Source organism: Odontesthes bonariensis, chromosome 24 (assembly GCF_027942865.1).
Source record: "Odontesthes bonariensis isolate fOdoBon6 chromosome 24, fOdoBon6.hap1, whole genome shotgun sequence".
Classification (NCBI taxonomy): domain Eukaryota; kingdom Metazoa; phylum Chordata; class Actinopteri; order Atheriniformes; family Atherinopsidae; genus Odontesthes; species Odontesthes bonariensis.
Window position 1 is genome coordinate 14,992,489 of NC_134529.1, and position 23,133 is coordinate 15,015,621.

A 23,133-nucleotide genomic window follows, 5' to 3' on the forward strand; every position below is an offset into this window, starting at 1 on the left:
TGATGTTACATTTGCAGCTATAAGCGCTGCTGATAATTCGGGTTTATTGTTTCAGCCGTGGAACAAAAAAAAACAAAACATTTTTTTTCCTTCATTATGATATGAACACAGACAAAATAATTGTTTGAGCATCATATTTGTAACCGTAGTCAGTATTTTTCTTTTTCCCGAACAAAACAGCATCGAGCAAGACTGATTAGCGAAAGCTATTCCTTTACTTTCAGCCTTTTGACTCTCAAGCAGGGCTGTTCAGCGGAGGTCTAAACACACAACCGTGACACATCTGGGATTATCTCCAAAGCCATCGCAGAGGACACAGGCTCGATGCACCTTATGTGCTGAATTTACACGCGTGTATTAAAAGTTGTTTGAGCACTGAGGGGGAGCAAACAGATTTTACATGGTCAAGTGGAATTGAGTCGTGTGAGATTTCCCAGTGACTCATATAAATTCCTTTGATTCCCCTGGAAACAAAAGAATCCGATTAGGATGGTCTTTCAATTTCCTGACACCGACTATCCACTAACCTAATTACCCAGCGTGCCCAGAGGGAGCTCATTCTTCCCAGCAAACACAGTGAGATCATTTTATGCCTGGCAGATTGAAGCTAAATCGAGAGCCCCTCTCCTAACACAGCTTTCCATTTGTACGCCTTAAAGTAATCAATAAGGCTTGCAAATAGACTTCTTGTTCTTTGAACACATGTGGATGTGGTTTTAATTAGTCAGTTAGGCAGCCAGGAGCTGGATTTGCAGTAGAAGGTGCTTTAGCTGTTGTTTTACCATTACTCTGGCTTAAGTTAAATTTAAAATAATAAATTATACTTCAGGAAACTGCGTGTATGTACTCCAGATATTAAATCAATTCAAAAGCTTCTCTCTATTTAACAACGCACACAGGCCTAATAAAGGGATATGCAGTTAGTAAAGGCTTCCAAAACAATAAGCTTATGTGAGGCAAAAGCATATTAAGTAGGTATAAACCATAAATCTAAGACTGACAGTGAACTGTTGCTGCAACTATCCACACACACACATACACACACACACTTGCTGGTTTCCCTGCTGTGGGCTGCTGGGTCATGAGGCTGTGACAAGCGACAAGTGACCAAACAGCCGGACTTTGAATTCCAAGATCCGCAGGGGCTGTTTGAACTAGAACATCCAACTGGCTCATAATTAATAGTCGCTGACAAGAATTAAGAGCTCAGCGCTAACCAGTTTCAGTTTACAGCTTTCGCGGCACTGAAAATGGCTGAGACCCGAGGCTGGAGGGCAGAGAAAACAAGAGAGGGAAAAGAAGGGTTTGATAATGCTGAAGAATGGGAGGGATGGGAAACAAGACAGAGAAAAATGCTGTTTTTGGCTGAACGTATCAGTTTTCTGCAAGATCTTCATTTTTTTCTTTCACTGACTTCTCCCTCTGTCTGTCTCCTTCCTTCCCCTCGGCATTGGGTGTACATCTCTACCCTCACCGCTCTGCCTGTCCCAGCCAGCGCCAGATCCAACCAATGCAGGATTATCTTCCCCCCATGTGATACGGAACAGTACTGAGAATCTGACCACAACAAGACAGCTGGATGAGGCCCCTTGTGGAGGGTTGGGGAGTGGGGAGGAGGGAGGCATCGTCAGCACCACATTCCACACCTCAAGCCTCACTGCTACGCAAGCCTTCATGCTTCAGGACAATGCAGGTCCAGATACAAACTTGTGATATGGAGGCAGGTGGTTCGGGATTATGAAAACATCAAACAAATTTTTTTCAAATTTTTGCTGGCCTTTCATAAAGTGTGTAAAGCAAAATATGGATGTTGGGGTAGCTTTTTACCTCACCCCAGTAGTTTCAAGTACTCCTTTAATGTTTTGTTAAGGTCATAGTCTTCAAAATGCAGTCACTCAAATAAAGCCAATCAAAAGAAAAACATAAATGTTGTAATATTTTGCATCTTGTTTGGTCTGTTAATTATGTAGTATTATTACATTTCAAGTTAAGTGCACAAGAAATATCCAACGTGGTCTAAATTCTTCATGCTACTACATTCCAAATCAACATGAAGAAATGAAATCAAATGAAAAGTTTTATTTGTCCAAAAATGTCCAAAACAAAATTTGATGCGGAAGACGCTATTTAGAGAACAGATCCCATTGCACAAATGTGCATGTGGCCATCCAGATTGCGTATTACTATCTGAACACGTGCATGTGTGTAAATGTGTGTGTCTATCTCACGCAACTATTTTCAGCCTCTCACCTGTCAGAGGCGCTTCTTTCTAGAGAATGTGTCAGAACTGGCTGGCTGGCCAACGCTGCCAAAGGGAGATTAGGAGCTCCCTATTTTAGCTGGGAAAAATCAGAGGGATGCAGTGCACCCCCTCTTCTCCTGAGCAGTCACTCACCCTTCACTGAGCACACGGACGGTGCCCTTCCAGGCTTCTGCTGAAGGCCAAGTCTGCCAGCCTCTAAAGAGTTACAGTAAGCATTGGCCAGATTTGTTTGATTTCTTTCTGGGTGGGCTGTTGTGAGGGAGGGAAGACAGGAGGAAATCAGGATGATGCCCCACCTGCTCCAACCCCCCGATGGGCTGACAAGACAAAGCTGGAGTTGTTCTCCCACAACCGGGACCACTGGCATTGCTCCCTTTATCATGTTTTACACTTTTCATAAAGCTGAGCTGGCGTGTCCATAAGTGGTATTACTGTGTATTACAGAGCCATCCTGAACACAAATGTGCCTGTAATCGAAAACATCTGCAATGCCGGAGATGGCTGGGTTGATCCCTGGTGAGCTGCTGCGGAAGGTGCTCATTTTGTGGTGTTCGCGCAAACTGTTGTGTGTTGGAGTGTGCAATAGAGGAAAGGGAGACGGCAGGAAACGTGCACCTCAAGGTCCGCTTCCATGTCGCTTGTCAGAGGTGATATACACTTGACATGTGTGTATGTGAATGTCTGCTGTGTATGACAGGGTTGTAAAGAGGTCAGCGCTTCACTAAATCCCCCTCTTCAGAGGAACACGTGTTAGCCTCCGTGTCTGATCTATCACCTGCCAGACAGTGAGGACAGGCCAGCGCAGAGCCTCTGGGTGGGCGCTGACTCTCAGCTGCAGCCTGCCAGCTACTCTGACACCCTAAAAAGCAAACAAGGCCCCACACATATGCTGTTGCATAGACGAGTTTGTGATACAAAGAGAGAAAAAAATACGAGACAGAGAGCACTTGATCTCTACAGTTCCTTAAACGATGCAGAGAAATGCGTGCAAAGCCATGACTATAATCACCCATATTGTATATTTTTATTTTGATGATGTAATCCTCGTGTATAGATTGGTTTCTGATCCAAGCCTATTGATTGGGAAGGGACCTGACAGTCTGTGATATTGGATATGGCTTTACTAATCTTTTGTGTATGTGGCTGGAGGAAAATAAGGCTGTAACATTACCCTGGTAGCCACGTTCGCTCAGGAAAGACTGCTGATCCCTATCTGTGGTTGGGTGAGGGCGAGACAGCGGTGTAGGTTGCCAAAATAGTCTGGCAGCTTGTATTCATCCACCACATTACAGCAGTGTCAGAAAATCTCTACAAAAACACCCAACTATCACTAAACCATCCGGGTCTGATTTCTAGGCTTAGGTGTCGTTTATTCAAGCTGTTAAAGATTTTCCTTCACGACAGAAATTGAGCAGGTCTACAGGGTTGTATGCTTCTGTTTCAGTGGGTCATACTTTTTAAACATGCTAATGTGTCAACACGATGATGCGATGCTGATTCAAAGACCGACAATAAAAGCATCCTGTGGCATTAAACTCTAACAGTCCCTTTTCGATCTTCAGCAGAAAAAAAAAAAGATTCAAAACACAAAGTAAAAAAATACAAATTCAGTCCAGAAAATTCTTGCATCACTTAACACCACATGGTAATGGTAAGGGGTATTAGCGCTGCTATTAGCCGCAGGCTTTGGCTCCTGGCAGTGGTTACTGACACCATACCTTCCGCGAGTTGTAATTACGTGAGAGTTTTTCCATTGGACCTGTGACCTTTTATCAGCATCAGCTGGACATTCAATGGGGTCAGCAAGCGAGGCTGGTTTGCTCAACCAGCACCCAGCTCGTCCAGGTGCTCTGCTGTGACGCAGCAGAAAAATGCCACATCAGGAGATATGCCTGTCATTTATAATTTCAATGAGCCCATAGATTTTTTTTCCTCACACTCAAGATGCAGAAAATTAATCTGCTGTTTCAGTAAATCGCACAGCCAAAACTATGGATTGGAGGTATTTAAAACATACAAATGTGCACAATGTGTATTTCCTGACACAATTAGCTTCCTTTTCTTCTTTTGCTAAATAATGCTGGCACACTTCACAACACCTTATTTGTTCTGAGCACTACTGGACCCCAAACACACCTGAAGCCAGTAAACACATCTAGAGAATTGAAGTCAGCTGATTAGTGGCAGGTGGAACAAAGAGGAGGGGTTTTTCCCAGCCTGCTAATGGTTCTGAAAAACCCTGGCAGCTGGCACTTTATGATACAGGATGGCATGCTTGGCATGAGGTTGAGAAATATTTGATACTTTTAGAACAACTGATCACATCAAGCCCTCACAGCATCTTTAGCAAGACGTTTCTTAAGTTACTGCTGCACTCTGACTACCGTTGTACACGGCTGTGGGTTGTTGTACACCATGGAAATTAACACGGTAAAAGAAAACATATATTTATATATATATGTATGTAAACATATGTATGTTGACATGTGGAGTATACAAGATTCTGATATGGAAAATTATGTTTACAATGCAAAATGTGGTAAATGTGAACTTATCAGATAAATCAATTGTTACTTCTAATGCATGATCCGGGCATATAGGATATATTTATGAATTTTACTAAATTGGACTTTATTGTTTGTGTGTTTTTGTGTCCAATAAAACCTCCCAACAATTCTTCAAATTTCCTCCAAACTTGTCCAAGACATGTTTCAGAAGACCAGTTTTTACATATGGTGTTTGTCATCAGCATGTATGATCTCTATTATTTTTATTCTTGAATTTCTATGATATGAAATCACCTGAACCGTTTACCATCTACCTGTAAAACCTAGATTTTGGTATCCTATGCTATGACAGCCAGAACCTGCATCTACGAAATTGGCCAAGCCCACTTAAAATCACCCATCTGTTTGTGAAGCCTCGAGCTCTGCATTTAATTGTCCCAATCTTGGTATTTTTGAGCCAAAAGTAGTGGAAAATAAATGGGTTTCAGGCCTAATATCTATTAAATTATTTAAGTATTTTCAGAAGAACCATCGACGCACTGATCAGAAGGAGCAAATGTTTTTTTTTCTTTAGCACGTTTAGCATCGCATTGGGGCTCTGCGTGATTTACATAGATTAGGTATTTGGCTTGTTCTTGGAGTCTTTGATTTTCTTCAAGACAAACATTAAGTAGTTGCTAATATTCTGCTGGAACTATGTTTTCTGTATAAGTTTTGTCTTTGTTGTAGGCTAAACTTAGATTATTTCAAAATATCTCATACAAATCTAAAGATGTCCCACTCCTGATGTACCTGCACCTGTTTTTATCTGTCCCCACTGGTTTCTGAAATGAGTTGTATCTGGTAAATATTGTTGACCTCTGAGGTGAACCTGCTTCTTCTTCTCTGACTTTTTCTTGTCATTTAACTCACTGCCAATCTGTTCCTGATTTTTTTTTTGGGTCTGCCTGTGGGACAAGTGTGTATAAAGTCCCATATTTTTCTTCTTTTTGACACTTTACCCAAATGTGGAGAAACAGGTTTTTTTTTTTCTTTTCCTGAACTTACTTCTCGACTGTTTTCTGTTAGCTTATGTTCCAATTTTCTTAGAATCGGATAAGTTCCAAGATCACCACTGTAATGTTGACTTGATTAAGTTATAATAGAATAAAATATTTGTTGAGCTGAGTGTGCTTTTTCTTTGGCTCAAATGTCATTTCATCTAACTGAACTAAACTTATGAGCCTTTCAAAAGTTTCCTGATAGTTCATATGTCTACAGTTACATGACACCCACTTTCATATTTCACGAAGGGATTGTTCCTTTTCCATGACCAGCCCTTGGCTACTTGTTATTTGGTGATCTCATTGCAATAAGCAGGACAAGCCACATCACCCCCCACTGATTCCAAGTTCAAAGCCCCCCCCTCCCCTCCAGAGTCTTAGAAGTCACACCTCGGCACTACGCTAAGATTAAATGTCTTTTTCCCTTTAATTGAAGGCCATCACTTTTAAAGAATCACCAACTGTGCAATGTATCGCGGTGCTTGTGACACACACTTCTAACACACACACTGACTGCCCACAGCTTAGCTTAGCTTCCCACAGGCAGAGCTTTTTTTCCCTCTAAGCACGTCCTAATAGTTTCAGCCTTTGAACTACTTGGGCTGGGATGAATACATAGAAAGTGAGCGCATGTAAAAATAGTTTTGTAATGCCAGCACAATGGATAACCCCAGAATGAGAAGAACAAACACAAATATATCAGCAGAGCAGCATTTGTGGAAATGAACCACGAGTCTGACATACATACAGTCTTGTGTTACCAGCTTGCAGTAAACTGTAACTGGCCTCAAACACAAGATATATTTGGTGCTGGAGGAACATAACAAAACTGTGACTTTTTATTTCAGGGTATTTAAAACTGTAAGTGGAGTCTATAAACAAATTCCTGAAACATTCTTTTTTTTTTTAGAAATAGTAAACAAATACTGCATATGATACAATCTGTGTGAATGGTAATAAGCTAAACACAGACTGAACAGGTACAATTGGTTTTATTTCTGAAATACTGTCAACACATTAGGAAATTTTAGAAATGAGCTTTGTTTGCAGTTTTAATCACCTTTTTTAAGTAGCTATTTTTCTTTATTTCTCAAATTATAAATTGTAGTTACGGTATACGGATTTATCTGTTAGAGATTGGTTGTTTTTGAATTTAGTGTCACTAACAGAAATATGTTAAGCAGGGGTATTATTCGAATGACATTTTTAAGGTCTGGCTGCATGAAAGTCAGAAAGGACGCCAAAATTCTGATCTCAAGGTTTGATAATACTCTCCAGAAAGAAAAAAGAAGACATCGTTCTTGTAGCTAAATGCACAAAAGCACCCCGCCACAATCCTCTACTCATGAAAAAAAGAAAAAAAAGAAAAAAAAAAGAAAATGAAAATCTCTGCTACATTTTCCGTCTGTACTCCCAGAGGTCTCGCACTGGAGGAAAAACAACACGTGCAGGAAGTAAGCCGGCGTGTTCGGAAAGCATTTAGTGGATCAATACGCCAGGCAGGAGAGGGGAAAGGAGGCAGACTCAGACATAACGGGAGAAGGAGAGAGACACCCAGAGCCCAGGGGAGAGGGAAGTCTTGGGGGAATGGCCTGTGCGCTTTTCAAGAGTACTGTTCCACATTTCAGTCAGTCTTAGTAAGAACATCCAACTCAGCAACTTTTCTCCAACCTGCCTAAACTAAGTGCACCGAAGCTCTGTGGTGTGAGGAGAAGACAGTAAAGCGTGTGCATGATGTCACCGGTGTCTCCCCAAAGCCTTGGCTGGCATTAAAATGTGATCATTCCAGTAGAACCACAGCTATGAAACATTTTTTAAAATGTTTATTCTGATTTATAAATTATAAAAAAAAAACCAGCCCTTTATTTGTTATGTTTTGAGTTCATCAATACTCCATGAGCTAAAAACACACCTACTTTTAGCTTTAGCATGACATCTTGACCATACCTAAGACATTTTAGAGGAGATCATCTGACATATTAGATGCAATACAAGGGAACTAAACACTCAGACATCAGAAAATTTGAGTTTTACCATTTTGAGATGTTTTTGCTATAGTTATTATTTAATTTACTTTCTAAGACTAGCAAGTAGTATTAGGATCTCACTAAAAAAAAATGCAATTATCAACACCTTTATCCATACAACGAGCAAAATGGTGAGAAATGCCTCAGTTTTCATAGGTGCCCAGATAACTTTACATTCCAATGCCCGAAGCCGAAATCCAAATTATCACCAAAATGCGCCCAAAGTACAATTTTAAATCCATATAAATTGAAGAGCAGAACATAGCCTAAAGAAAATCAAGTGGTCACATAAAAAAACAACAAAAAAAACCCCACAAATCAGTTCAATTTTGTAACTTTTTCTTGATATCTGACCCAAGTTAGTTGTCTGTACTCTGTAGATCAGTTTATTCACTTATTGTTTAGGCTCTGGATATGACAGAAATAACAAAAAAAAAAAAAAAAAAAACTACTTACCTTCTTTCAACATGCCGACTTTAAGACATTTCATGAAGCGACAGGCCTGGCAGGACTTTCGTCTCCTCTTGGTGATCTCACATTCATTGGTGGCCGGACAGCTGTACTCGATATTCCCTGTGGAAGATCAGAAACATGAGTTCATTATTCTGTGTACCTGAAAGATATGCATCAGCAATTAGGAATAATTTGTTTTGAAATGACTGCGTAGAAAAGGAGATCAAATCACAAGCGATAAACAACAGGCGCAGAAAGACAATTAAAGCCACAATCACATGTGCGCCAACACACACACACACACACACGCACACACGCACACACACACACACACACACACACACACACCTGTCCCAAGGTGACCCTTTGTGACATCCCTGAAGGAGAGGAGGGTTTAGTGGCATTTTGATGGGACATGTAAAAAGCACCTCCCCACCCAGGCGTCCCACTACCATTTTGATCCGCAGATAAATTAGCTTCATTAATGCAGAGCTCCTCTTCCCGATGCTCACTGTGACCCTTTTCAGCTCATCCTTCTTCATTCAAAGGATGATGGGAAATCTCACCCTCCACTCACAATGTCCTCCAGTAAAGACCAGGAGCTGCTGTTAGACTGGGTGATCTAAGGCACCCATATCATGTAGCGAAGCTCAATGTATTATTCAAGTCTGTCGTGACGGCTGCTGGCTCACTATGGAAATATTTCCTATGCAATTTAATCACTCGGATCCAAAAACAGGCAGAAACGCAGACATATTGAATCCGCTTGCCTGTCTTTCTCACCAGATTCCGGTCAACTTTTCTTTCTTTTTTAATTTTTTTTTTTTCTGAACCATTATGCACTCCCTTCAAAAGCTGACACGACCCCAAGAATCCCATGACAAATCCTCTCTCCAAAGCACCCACATCCCATGATTGAATGTTTAAACAAGGCCCCGTAAGCCCAGCGACGTATTAATGGTACCTAAAAACAGCAAACCAGGTGTTGTCTGCTGCAGATATGCCAGACCCCCCTAACTCCTCTGCACACACACACACACACACACACACAACCCCCGTTGGTCAAGGAGAAGGTGCCAACATTTGTCAGGATCCTTGGCATCGATGGTGCCAGTGGGGTCACAGGCACAGTTAGGGGCCCAGGGCACCATGCCAGGATGTTGGCAGAGACTGCGGCTGAATTCAGGGTAGGCAAAGTCTGTTAAACTGAGAGGCATTAGCAGAGGGAAAATAAAGTGCATTGCAGCACTCATATGTGGTAGCGCACGTTGTATACCAGCTCTATACAACAAACTAATTGTATGCAGCGTGTAATACACGCTGAACTTAGTCAATATTTCATATTAGATGATATATGAATAAAATATTTGAAACTTTCAATGCATAGTGATACAACAATTAATTTGGTCACCTCATCAAATGTGAAACAAAATAACTGGAATCGACAGATTGTTTATGAGAAAAAAGAAAATAAACACAGATATGTCAGAGACACTGCCGTGGAAGTATGTTTATTTGATAGTTGTGGACTTTAAATGAGCTTTTACACTTTTTAAAAAAAATATAAGTTCACAGAACTACTAATGCAAACAGAGACACTGCAGGCAGAATAGTGTAAAAGAAATGATCAATATCGTTGAGATAAAATACCTTTAAAACTGGATATCAGCTTTGTAAAATCAACCATCGGTCCCAACCATCCCGTTCCGTAAGCTGTAGGGGTGGGCAGCAGCGTTTGAAGAACTCACATCTATCAACCACTATTGTACTGCAACGGCTGAATGTACACCGTGATAACAAAACACCTCGACAGTTACGACACAGCACCTGTGTATTGTATACACTTAATTTGGAAACCCGTAACAATTAAACTTTAAGTACTAGCAGGGAATTACTCAGTATGTGTGTTGATGGATATTAGTCAATTACAAAAAAGAAACTAAATGTATTTTCTAAATAATTCTTTTTTTATATATATCTTCCTCAGGCTGTGTCACCAATATCTGTTGTTTGTGCTCTGGATTGTGTAGCATTACTGTAAATTAACATCAAGGTTAAAACACTAATATCGTACTTTATTCAACCCATAATGACCTGCAGCAACATTTCGCCTCATTCAAATGCTAATTTAAAGAAAATATTGATAAACATGAACGCAAATTCAGTAATGTACAATAAAAGCTGAAGGTTTAACCTCTCATATAGCATTTTGTTTCATGCTTGTAGTTTCTGCAGAGGCTAGGCAATACAAAGTGTTTTAAGTTTTCCAGCAAACTCCCAGGTTTTAGAAGGCTGCTTTAAACCAAACCTTAGGTTTGACCGGGTTCATGCCAACTATTTGCGTCTGAATTGTGCATGTGAAATAAATCCAGTGTGCAAAATCCCAAAAGTTACTGGGTTTTAGTGCGAGTGAACAGACTCAAAACTTGGAATTTGGATTATGGCATGCTTAATCGTTTTTAATGTTGCTTGTTTAAAAAGATAACGCAGTAATTACATTTTCCTTTTGAAGAAATCTTTTTTTTTTTACCTGAATTCAAATAATCTCTGTGTATGCTTGTTTGGGCATTCATTAAGTGTTTGTGTGTAGTGTGGGTGGGTGGTTGCACTGGGGGTCCTCTATAGACTAAAATTGCCTATCTCTAAAAGCTCACTGTCGACGTGCCTTCTTAGTTAATCAGGTCTTGTGTCCACCTTTATTTCTCAAAGGACATTTCAACCACTCTAATATCCTCCCTTAACCTCTCTTATTTTCTCTCTAAATTTTGATATATTATTATGCCATGCTATTATCCACGCACTCATCTCCACTCTAGCTGGACCTCTCCTTGTCCTCCTCCTTTACCGAGGCCGGGACCCCCCCTTTCTGATTACCATTCCATTAAAGTGGCTTCTCCATTCTGTGACTGACCACGTCCCTTGTCCCTCTGCCTTTATTTAGAGGACTCCTCACCATACCGCTTTCACTCTGTCCCCTTCCTCTGTTATTGCCCCGACCACACGTGCCTGAGCTTCTAATTGGCCCTCATCTCCTTCCCCATGCGTAACGGCTGCAGGGGCCTGGGGGCAAAGAACAGATCCACACCTCCTGAGCTTCTTTTTTCTTTACTTTCTCCCAATGAAATGCCTGACTCTTAATTACAGTCACCCAACACTGATTGTTATTGACTGAAACTCCCGTGGCTCAGGACGAGTGACGGACAGATTAAGCTCATTACAGGCCTGTCCTCCACAAAGGAGAGTGCAAGGAAGATGAAGAAAAAGCAGAAGGATCTGGGCAATACAACATAAATTCACGAAGTTGTTATTTACAATCCTTAATGTGTTGCTAAATGGAATGAAATATATCCTGTTTTTTAACTGTTAAAGAAACAGAGCCTAAACTGCTATATGTGAATCAAATAATGACATTGAAAGTTAATTTTTTTTTGTTTCAGATTTCTTGAACTAAATATCACAATAAAGAGTTAAGCTGTAGAAGAGCTACCCAAAAAATAAATAAACAAAAAAATTTAGAGCCAATATGAAAAGCCTTCAAAAATGTTTTCTCTCATATCAAAGTTTGAGATAAAGTTGCCGTTGCTGTCTATTTATTAGACACTCATTAACACCATCACAGTGTGTTTAAGAAATGTAAAGGACTGGAAAAAATAAATGTGGTTAAGAAGAAGAGTCTCGCCAAAATGGATGCGTGGTCAGGACCCTTCCAATCGTTTTTATCTGTTTTAGCACAATTTTTTCGATGAGCGGACTTCAGCAGATGCCCCTCAGTATCTGAAGATGACACAATCGCCAATGTTTTCTCTTAAGGAGCTTTCAAACATGCATCAAAGTCCTGAAATGTTCTAGAAATGTTTTTGTATGATGGCGTGTGAGAAAGAAAATGTCCGCAACATTTGCACTGGACTTCTTGTCAAGATTTTACATCCAGCCCCGTGGTAAAATATTTGAAAATCAGTGGTTGACACAAAATACGAACACTTCAGCAAATATTCTGGAGCATTTGCTGCTGCCGTGTGTCCGGGCGCGCGTGTGTGTATGCATGCTGGTGAGAGTTTGTCTTTTCCGCTGACCTGTATGCTCCTCACCATTGTGGAGACATACAGAGACATGCCGTACTCATATTAACATGATAAGGAGCCTAATCCAGATCAGATTGTATGCACTTGCTCCTGAAAATCTCCAGTGTTCATGTGTAAAAAAAAAAAACGGTTTTATTGTCATTGCTGCTGTAAGACTCCTCGCAGTGGTAATCCAAAAAAGTGTTTTTATCCTGCTTAAAACTAACACAGGACTGATCCTTTCATTAGATGTTGATTTGGGCAGTTAATTAGTCATCAAGAAAATGATTAAGATGCTACAAATGTACACGGAGTGTTAAAACGTTATTTGAAAGTCTCCTAACTAAGCGTCAGTATGTGACTAAGTCAGAATTTGGTGGGAAAAATATATTTATGAGTTTACTTACGGTTTCTATATGTGTGGTGTTCAACAGCTACATGATAAAGAAACACAAAAAGAGATTAGAGAGTGCGTTGCAGAGCCTCGCCCCGACGATTACGTGAAGTAACTATTTTCATCAAATCTGCACTAATCCTGTGACGGTTTTATGATTTCCAACAATACGATTAAAAAGGGTAACAATGAAGAAGACACTTGTTCACGTTTGCCTGGCTCACTAACCCGCAGCCTGACTTTATGCATCAAGACAAAAATGCTGCAAATAAAAGTCAAATATCTGGATCTCAGTTTGTGGCACACTACCTCTGCCCCAATGATTACTCTGGAATAGATCCCACACATGGCAGAGTTGATGCCAGATGTATGATTCACATGCAAAGACATTAAAATCATAGCCCAGGACGGATTTACAGTCTGGGCCTAGTGCCTGCTGTAGACACTCGTAATCGCTACAACATATTAGTCCCATAAGAGCAGAAGGTTGGATGGCAGCACTGATGAAGACAAGGCACACATGACAATGAGCTCCTCATCTGGTCAATGTGATTTCCCTGCAGTCACAACTGTAATGGTAAAGCTAATAAAACCTACATAAAATAGTGATGGAAAAGGAATACATTTGCATTGTGTACATTTAAGTTCTGAATTACCTGAACTTTACTTATATAGTAATTTTTAAACAAGTTTTTATCAGAATATTCTTCTTTTCATGTTGTTTTATGCATCTACTTTCACTACTTTGGTCAAGAACTACTTATGAAACCAGGTTTTCAAACTTTAATTTTTTCAAAAGGACAACTTGCAAAAGAAAGAAAAAGAAAAATCATATTTTTCTTTGCAAGAAATCGTGTTTCTGGTTTGGGGTGTGCTGGGAATTTTCAGTTTCCTGTAAGGTGTTAGCAGCTGCGTAAGAGTGATATCCTCTGATCAGATGATAGTTTTTTTGGTTCAAAATGTAGCCCAGTCTGTGTCACCAAGCATTTAATAGAAAAATTAAAGGATACCGATTAGTTTATAGAAAAAAAACAAAAACAACTATGTACAGCTAATTAAATCAATCGTAAATTATTACCGTTGTCAAGCGGTCAGCTTTATAATTCTGTACATTTTACAAGTTGTACACTTTACTGTTTTTTTTAAAAAGGTTCCTGTTAACCTATGTGGATATTATTTGTTGTTAACCTTCTTCTTCTTCTTCTTCCTCCGTGTATTGGTCACCTATGTTATTTCCTGGTAAAAACCCACAACAGGATCTTTGAAGTATGTGCAGCATGCTTAATTCACTTTTGAGTCTGACTGAGTGTATACATGCAGGAGTCATTCAACCCAACGCATTGTCTGGGTGTTGGTCTGTCTTTGAGAACTTAATTCTATGCGATTTAGATTTAAATAACATGTTAACATAAATTTCAAAAGCTTGAAGAATAACACAATGTTTTTTTTTTTTCTGAATGTGAGGTTTAGTATTTTTCCCAAGGATACAACAATATGTGTATTGGGAAAGTTGGGATTCGCGCCACCAACGCCCTGACTGAAAGGTAAACACTTCACCTCCTAAACTACAGCCTTCCTTTTTTTAACAGTTAATCCGATGACAGGAGCACAAATCCCTGAATTGAGAATTCCTTCACCGAGTAACTTTGTGTAGTATAGTTAAATTAGCTCCACATCAATCATTAATAGTGAAGTGCTGCTGATACACTGATGTGTCACAGTTTGCCTTTCTGTGTTCTGACTTTTGATACTTTGGGCGCATTTTGGTGATAATTTGGATTTAGGCTTCAGGCATTGGAATTTAATTGTATTTTTGAATTGTTGTATTAGTGCTTTTACATAAAAACATACCACCACCTGGGAAACTAAAGAGAGTAGAATTTTATAAACTTCAGGAATCTGCTTTGTAAAAGTTCAAAGATAATTAAGAAAAAGAATACCTTGTATCGTCCTTTTGAAAAAGGCTTTGCAGGCCTCACAGGAGGCCACCCCGTAGTGGTACCCTGAGGCAATATCGCCACACACCAGGCACAGCCTCTTAGGAATGGCATTGAGCATATACTCGCACTTGATTGGCGAGTCATCGGCCATGCTGCCGGAGCAATCTTCATAGCGTCGTAAGCAGGCGCTGCCACCCCCAAGCATGCCTGGGTTGAACATTGGTGGGGAGTCCAAGGCGTGTGAGCGTCCACTGTTGCCGTTAATGTAGCCGCCGCTAGCGTCAGAGTTGCCGCTGGGACTGTGGTGACTGCCTGTGTCCACAAGCGAGGAGGAAGGGCTGGAAGGCTCAGTTTTGACGTAAGAACCACAGCTGGAGGATAGGTGTCGGTCGTCAGAGGGCATTCTTGATAGCAGCCTGGAGACACACACACAAAAGCAGAGCGGCAGTCAGTTCAGAGTGATACTGCTCATGTAGTGACAAACAGTTCATTATTATTTGGTCTTTTTCAGAACTGCTCCTTTCTCAGGAGCTGAGAAGACATACTCGTATCATCCACTTTAATTAAACTCTTTTGGCAAATGTACTCTTTCTATGTGACATGAAAGCTTATCAACAGCTTCATTCTTATAAAAATTAGCCATTTTTTATTTTGCATGCAAAGAATTGCTTTTCTAGGGAGCCGATAACGGAGGTAAACACCCATCAGTAAAATATAGTACAAATGAAATTATCCCCATTGATGTGGTGCTTTCAACCATCATTGCCCTGTCATCCCGAGAGAAATTCATCAGCTGGTCCTTCTGAGTTTGATAGATTACGTTACAGACGCAACCATTAATGTGCTGGAATGCCAAGTGATATACTGCAGGAGCCTATTCCTCTCAGGGAAAATGGTAACTAACGACCATGTCAACAGATGCTCCATACATCTTGCAAACAATGCCTACAATTGGTCAGCTGCCAGAAGTAAATGAACGAATGAATGAAACTTCAGAAGGCTGTTAATGGACGAAGAGAGGTGTTACACTCAGCATATGGAAGTTCATGGGTAATACATGACCCAATCGATAGTCCCGGTTATTTTGCCAGTCGATGGTGCTGGGTTACAGTTGGCAGGGGAAGAGGTGCTAACCTGGGAAGGCACATTTTTAAAAAAGGGGTGCGTTTCTGTACAAACAAATAAAAGATTCCTAAAGGTGTCTCTAGTGTTGTTGAAAACTGAGTAATATCTCAGAAAGGAAACATTTTGAGGCACAATGTCTGTTTTAAAGCATAACTTTCAAAATCAATTATGCATTTTTCTTAAAGTAGCTCTGTGTATGCTGGGTAACTTACAATAACTATCACTGCAACCGCTAGACAGCAATTTGTCTTTGAGGCAGTAAAACCTCTCTATGTTGCTGTACTTGCGGAACATTCAATAATATTCTCTTCAACAAAGCATGAAATTAGGCCTGGGTCTGAGTTAGAACTGCTGGCTCTGTCTGTCACAGTTGCTGTCGATCTTACACAACATCAGCCCCTATGAGTCGTAGATACTGGCTGAGAGTGGTACAGAGAAATGTCAAGAATGTCTGAAACTAACAGCAGGGTAATACTGGTTAGATTCGTCCAAACATTTTTTTTTTTTGCCCTTTCGTTGCCAGGGGCTCCCACTTTTTTGAAATTCGGAGTTGTGTTTTGGGATGCATTTTCCCACCTTTTGCTTCTGTGCACTTATATTAAGTCAGAAAGACATGAAACTTCTCTTTTAACTGCTAACGGGGAGCGGATGGAAGGATGGTGGAGGAGATAGCCTCTAGCCCTGAGCCCAGATCAGATCTATTGATCCCCTGCTTCCTTCCTGTTGAAGAAGAGGCATGAAAAAATAAACCCTCCTCTTACAGGTCCCAGACATTCCTTATGCATTTTTAATCAGTCAAGACTGTTAACATTGTGAGAGATGGAGAGATACAACATTATGTCAGCCTTCAGTGGGAGGCCATTGTGGTTTATAGGAGATTCACAGGACTCATGTTAAACCTTGTTGCAAATTAGCATGCGCTAGATTCAGTTGGAAAGTATATTTTCTTCTGTCTGAGGGAAGTGGAGAGAGCGGCGTGGTAACAGTTAATACATCATCACAGCCAGATAGGGGGATTCCCCATGGAATAGTACATTGTGGCATATGTAAAAAGTAGTTCACTCCACACTTAGCACACAGCAACGCTGGGGAGATGTTTTTTTGTTAGGTTTAATGGAAATTTCTAATGGGTACTTTCAAATCTGTCCAAATGAAATAATGGCACGAACCACCAATTCGCACAGACAGAAATAGCTTCATAGTTTTATAATTTGGTTTTCCCCCTCTTATTATAAAGAGACATAGCGTACTCTGAGCACGGCCTGACTCTCCTCAACCTGTCCCACTCCCTTGGCAAGGCACACACACATACACTCAAACGCATTGCACCTAATATCTAATGGGTTAGTGTTTGCTCCGCTGCGCAGAAAAATAGTACAAACGGAGCAGACAAGCAAGACTCATCAGACAGACGTGAAGGTCACCTGCCTTCTCTGTTCTGCGGCTGTGAGACGGTCCCACAGTGGACGTCTCAGAGCAGCAGAACAGGTTTCAGTCTGTCCACCACATGGCAACAACCACCCGCCCAGTGTGTTTAACATGACAGGAACACAGTGGATGCCCAAATCAGTGACAACTGCTTTTTTGTGGTTTTGGAGCCAGTGTGATGGGCGCGAAAATGCCCCAACAGAGCAGCTTAAAATCTCAAATGTTTTCATGTGTATGTGTGTATTTTGGCTCTCCTCCTCATGCTGGCAAAGCTGAAGATCCCCAGCTTCCCATCATAAATCCAGAATCCATCCACCTCTTTTCCGTGAGATTTGTTATCCAGTCTCCAAATTTCAACCCAGTAGATTTATACCTTAAATAAAAAATGAAAAAAATTAAACAAAATACGCATTCAAGGCAGTTCTCCACGATGACTTAATGTTGTTCTTGAAGGATTCTCCATTTTTTATTATGTATTTTCCCACTGAAGGGAAATATTATTGTTAAGCTTCAGGTTAAGCTTGTAGCAAGCAACACAGCGTAAATCACTGTGCTGAACACACAGTCGAACATGGAAGCAGAGAAGGACAGAGGCAAGGAGCCATGCATGAAATTAGTTCATTAATCTTTCTATGATAGGCTGTCCTTGTTTGGGGCAAACTCTATCAGCTTTAAACGGAGTGCCCCTTCCTGCCTGACACATAGATTACACTGTTAGTCCGTGGCCGCGGTGTCTGGGAAATGAATGGTCATGCGAGAGGGAAAATGGGGTGGCTCGTGTCGTCCAAATGTTAAGTACGAACAACAACACGTGGGCAACATAGCATTGGCACAAATGAAGGTCATCAAAAATGTGTGTGTTTTTAAATGCAAATGAGTCACAAGCTGCAGCAAAGCCTGTAATTGAAAAATCTTTACAAAAAAAACATAATAAATCACAAGAATCAGCTGTTATATTCAAAATCTGAGCTTTAATCTTTGATCTTGTGCCCCATCCTATGCAGCTTCAGCCAAGTGCAAACGCTCTTAAACTTAAATATCACATTTATAACTGTGCTTACTTGCTGTGTAAACCTACAAATGTACCAAAGGCCTGCCACTATTTTGTCTGTCATAGATGAAAAGAAAAAAAGCAGAATTTGCTGTATATTAACTTTGATATTCTATTTTGTTAATGTTATTCCCTACCTATTTGTAGGCTTTAGTATAGTTTTTATGTATTCAATTTGGCTTTGTGAGAATGTTTCTCTCCAAAACAAGGTTTCCTTCCGTGAAAAATGAAGATATTGATTAATCTACTGATTGTTATTTGATTAATCAGTTAATCCCATGCTTTAATTGTTTGAAAAATTGTGAAAGATAACATTTGTTAATTTACTATCAGAAAGAAAAAAAAACCCAACTACTTACATTTTAGAGATGAGTTTTCATCTTTATGTTTTAAAATGACAAAACAATCTGCTATCAAAACAGTTTACTGAGCGCAGAGTCACGGGATAACAAAGTTTTAATGGCATTAAAGTTCCGATTTGGGGATTTCATTTCAGGACTACATCAGATCTCAGTTGCGTTCAATCCAAACGGAAGCTCTTCTTGCAAAGAGTGTGATAGCCGAAGAAGGCTGTGGGACACGGTTAAAAGTTACTGCTGTAGGTTGACTAAGTCCCAGTGGCATGGTATGTTTATACTGCACTGATATACTTTGTTTTATATTCTCTCTCTCCCTGACACACGCACACACACACACACACACACACACACACACACACACACACAAATAAGTCATACTCATCATACACAAAACTCCCAGCATATGGCCTCCTCAATGTCACTGCCACGAGGAGAGATTGCATAGATTTCCCACATGGATGATGTCTCCTTACCTGGAGTATCAACCCCCATCTACATATACATCCACCACCTCTAGGAAATTGCTCTCTCTGCAAAGTCAAACACACCCCTAACTGCCTTTTAAAAAGAGACAGAAGAAGGAGGTTACGGGGAGAAAGAATAAACGAGCGGAGACTTAAGCCGTCATTGGGAATCACAGGAGGACTCATGAGGGACAGTTACGATATTGATTTCATAAATAAACAGAGATGGCCATCGATCCTAATGTTATTTTGCATTTCAATTACTGCTCAGAAACATAACCTTCAAACGTCTGCTTCTCCACAGTAATAACATCCACTGATAATCACAAGCCAGTCTTGTTCGGCACAAATTGGCTTTTCTTCCACACCCCCTCCCTCTCCCTCTACCTTTTTTTCCCCCCTCGAATGTGTAAATGACACAACTTTGCATTTGCCTAATGGTATTAGGGCATGGGCTGAATTTCAAGTGAGACTCAAGCTGATACAGTAAGCGCTCCGGTCAATTGACACAATGCAAATTAACGTGGTGAAGAGGAATTAAGTTCACAATGTGAGACCTTCCGAAGCTACGATGAGGCCTATTAAATTAAACATGCTGCCTGACCCACACTCCATGATTAGACGAACCGCTTCTTCTCCGTGTGTGTTAATTTCATTAGATCAATAAAACAAACTCGCTCTCAAAAGTCCTCTCTGTGGGTTACGCTCAGTGCTGAGCACATAAAAGACAGTTTTGCGTTTTGAGGAAAGAGCCGGTGGAAAAAAAAGTATCCATCTACAGCCTCATGAATTCAGAGCCCTTGACAGGCTTCCTAAGGACATGACAAACATCACGGGGGTTCGTCAGATGTTATGAAGTTATTTTGTCTCTCACGTTGAACCAGTAGAGCTTGGCTGTATCCATTAATAAACATAATAAAAATACAGCAGCAAGTTTTCAGGTTGAGAATAGTTTTTGTCTCTCAAAATCATTGCTCAACTACAAGCGCAAACAAGAGAAGTGGATTTTTTTTTCTTTTTTCGCTCAACTTTGCAAATGCAATGCAATACTTTTGAACCACCTGCTCCCCCCATCCATCAGTGGATTCTTTTGGATTTAATTTTGCCGGCCAAACTGGCCAACTATGAAACAAAGCTGGGATTGATCACTCCCCCCAACCCGAAGAAAAGTTTTGATCCTTTTCATACATTTTGGCACAAAGCTGAACCCTGACCGTGTTACGTTTAGTGCAGAAGTGGCTGGGAACCTTATCCATTCTCCAAAGTGATAAAGCGGACCCTGAAGGCACTGGCTTTCACTGTTTGCTTTAAACACATAATCCTTAAAATTCAATTTACAACATGGAGATAATTGTTTTTCACAACACACGGAAGACAGAATTTAGCAGTAATATAACCTTATAAATTTGTTTCGAAATACTGTCTGTAGCAGACGCAGTTTAAAATACAACAACATGACTTCCTTCTGTACTTATTATTAACATTATCATTTAGTTTTTTATGTCATGCCACGACATCCATTTCAACAGGTCAATACCTCCAGTTCTTGCACATTTGCAGTACCTGAATTCGCTGCCTCACAGCAACAGGCAGCTGTCGAAAAATATTTCATAAATCTGCTGCGATTTAATTTCCTATTATACAAATTCAAAAACTGTGCATTTGTATGTGCTGTTAAGTGGGGAGAAAATTAAATGGCTTCACCACAGTGCTTTACTTTTGATCTTTCTGTTCTTTAAATAATAATTACTCAGACTAACGTTTACATTTCCCTGATCAACTATAAGCACAGTGCCTTATGACCACTTGCGTAATTGGCATTATGAACGCAGATGAAACACATGATAGGAAGATGTGTTTCTCTTAACAGACACAGTCAGGTGTTTCCATGTATGGCACTGCTAAAATTAGATCCCAGGTCAGTGTGTGATTCTTTGGTCTAATCCGTTTGTACGTGCACATATGTGTGTCAATGATTGTGTCTGTGTGCGTGTGCATACATTTGACCGCTTATGCATTCCTGTTTGCTTGCTTGTGAAGGGCATCTATGTGAACAGCAGGTGGAAGGAGAAAAACATATATGTAATATATTGGAGCAAAGTGAGCATTTAAACTTGAAGTGATGCACTTGTCAAAACTGTCCAGGCTAATCATAAATTATTTCTTGCGAAACATTTACAACGGGAAAATGATTTGTTTATTCTCTATGAAAGTGTGAAATTTCTCTTATGAGTTTTTAAAAAGAGGAGGCTTCCATAAGAGAATATTTCAGAAACAGTTTGAAGCAGGAAGCGGACTGCAGGTCTCCTCAAAATTTTGACTTTGATTTAAAAAGTGGGGACAAAGCAGGGGGGGTCATTTTGATACCAATTACAAAGTTTAATGAAGTCTGGTTCCGCTTTTTTTCTTTACGCCACAGTTATATCTGCAAAACACTTTTAATTTGATTACATACCAAATCAAATTTATCACAACGAGTAAAAGAAGTAACAAAATCTTTTTAATGAGCGAATTTGATTGAGATTAAATCAGGTGATGTAATCAAGATTAGCCCACTGGCAGAGGAATGTGGTTGCTTTTCCAACAGAGACGAACAGTGTTACAGCTGGACTGTCGTCATACGTCTCACCTCTGGCAAGCAGGTGCCAAAACTTCTCAAAGGGTTTGTAGCATTTCCAAAAGCCAAACCTTTCTAAGCACAGCTTTATTTGTCACTCATCACACACATTTTAGGTCAGTCGACTTGCACATGAGCCATGGCAACACATCTATTTCCTAGATGTAAAATGTAGGATAAAATGAATAACCAGAGAAATGTCAAGACAAAGGAGTAAGTTTAATTTAATCCTCCAGAAAACACAGCTTTAAGAGAAACAAATATGTAGAGGTGTGAGTTTTTCGGGTTATGTCAGTACGAGGAATGCAGGCTGATCAAATGTGACCTAACAGACCATTTGTAAACTTCAAAATCTTTAAATATACACTTATGCATGATCGCACTCTGCAAAAATGCTCACACACATATGTACGTAGTTTATGTGTGTAGGTGCGTGCCAGTGAAGAAATGTAGACATATACAGTCCAACGTAGTGGAGCACACACAGCCTACACTGACCCATGGTCACTGGAGGTCAGTTTTGATTCTGCCATTTGTGTTTTTTTGAAAGTGATTTAAACGAGACAAAAAAAAGGTTTTAATTGGATAGTTCTGTTTGAAAAGAAGAATTATGATATTGAATAACAAAGTTTATAATACAGCATGTAATAGATATATTTTTAACTGATATCTGTGTACCGTGAGGCATTAAAATAACTGATTCTATGAGCAGCTGTGTCAAAGATATGATTGTACTGATTTGCATTAAATGTATTTACGTCTACACGGTGTGTCCCGAACATTTATCTGCACCGTTGAAATGCTTTGCATTTGCAACGTACACAGTGCCCCCTTTTAATTTGATTTTGAAGTTGATTTTTAGATCAACCTAAGAAAAAAGTATAAAAATGAATTAAATATGGTTTTAGGCTGTGCAAAGAGATCACTGCAAAGAACAATAAATAAACAAAAAATCTGCTTTTCTTATACAAGAAAAAAAAAAAAAAATCTCTAAAATAAGCAGATGCTTTTGAAGAGAACAACACTTTGTCCTCTTTCTTTGTAAACAAATTCCAGCTTATGTCTTGAAAAAGTTTCTTTCCTCATTTGAGGGGTAGCTCTACTACAGTTTACACTATAAGCTGATCACAGTTATTTAACATTACTGAAAAGTGCTGCTCTTTTAGTCTTACATCCGTAATGACAATGCTGTAAACAGTGCTTATCAGGTTAAAACTTTCAAATCCCATTCCAAAGCTTAACATTAAGAGGATCACTGCACGGTTTCCCCGTCCACTCGTATTTGGTTGTAAGAAGAACTTTTGCCAGGATATACCAAGAGTTCAGCAACAGTAAAGGCTGCTGCTCACTGCCAGATTTGAGAGCTCCTTTAACTTTTTTTTCAATTACAGTAAAACAAGC

The 23,133-nt window shown here is 39.9% G+C and overlaps 1 protein-coding gene across 1 annotated transcript in view; it reads right to left on the reverse strand.

The window, feature by feature from the left end:
- The window catches only part of esrrgb (estrogen-related receptor gamma b), a 36,654-nt gene that overhangs the window by 12,418 nt on the left and 1,103 nt on the right, over positions 1-23,133 (reverse strand). The window contains exons 2-3 of the mRNA XM_075458773.1: positions 14,689-15,104; positions 8,297-8,413 (exon numbers count right to left, since the gene is read on the reverse strand). Coding sequence (XP_075314888.1) covers positions 8,297-8,413; positions 14,689-15,104 — 533 coding nt within the window. The remainder of the gene's footprint in view (positions 1-8,296; positions 8,414-14,688; positions 15,105-23,133) is intronic.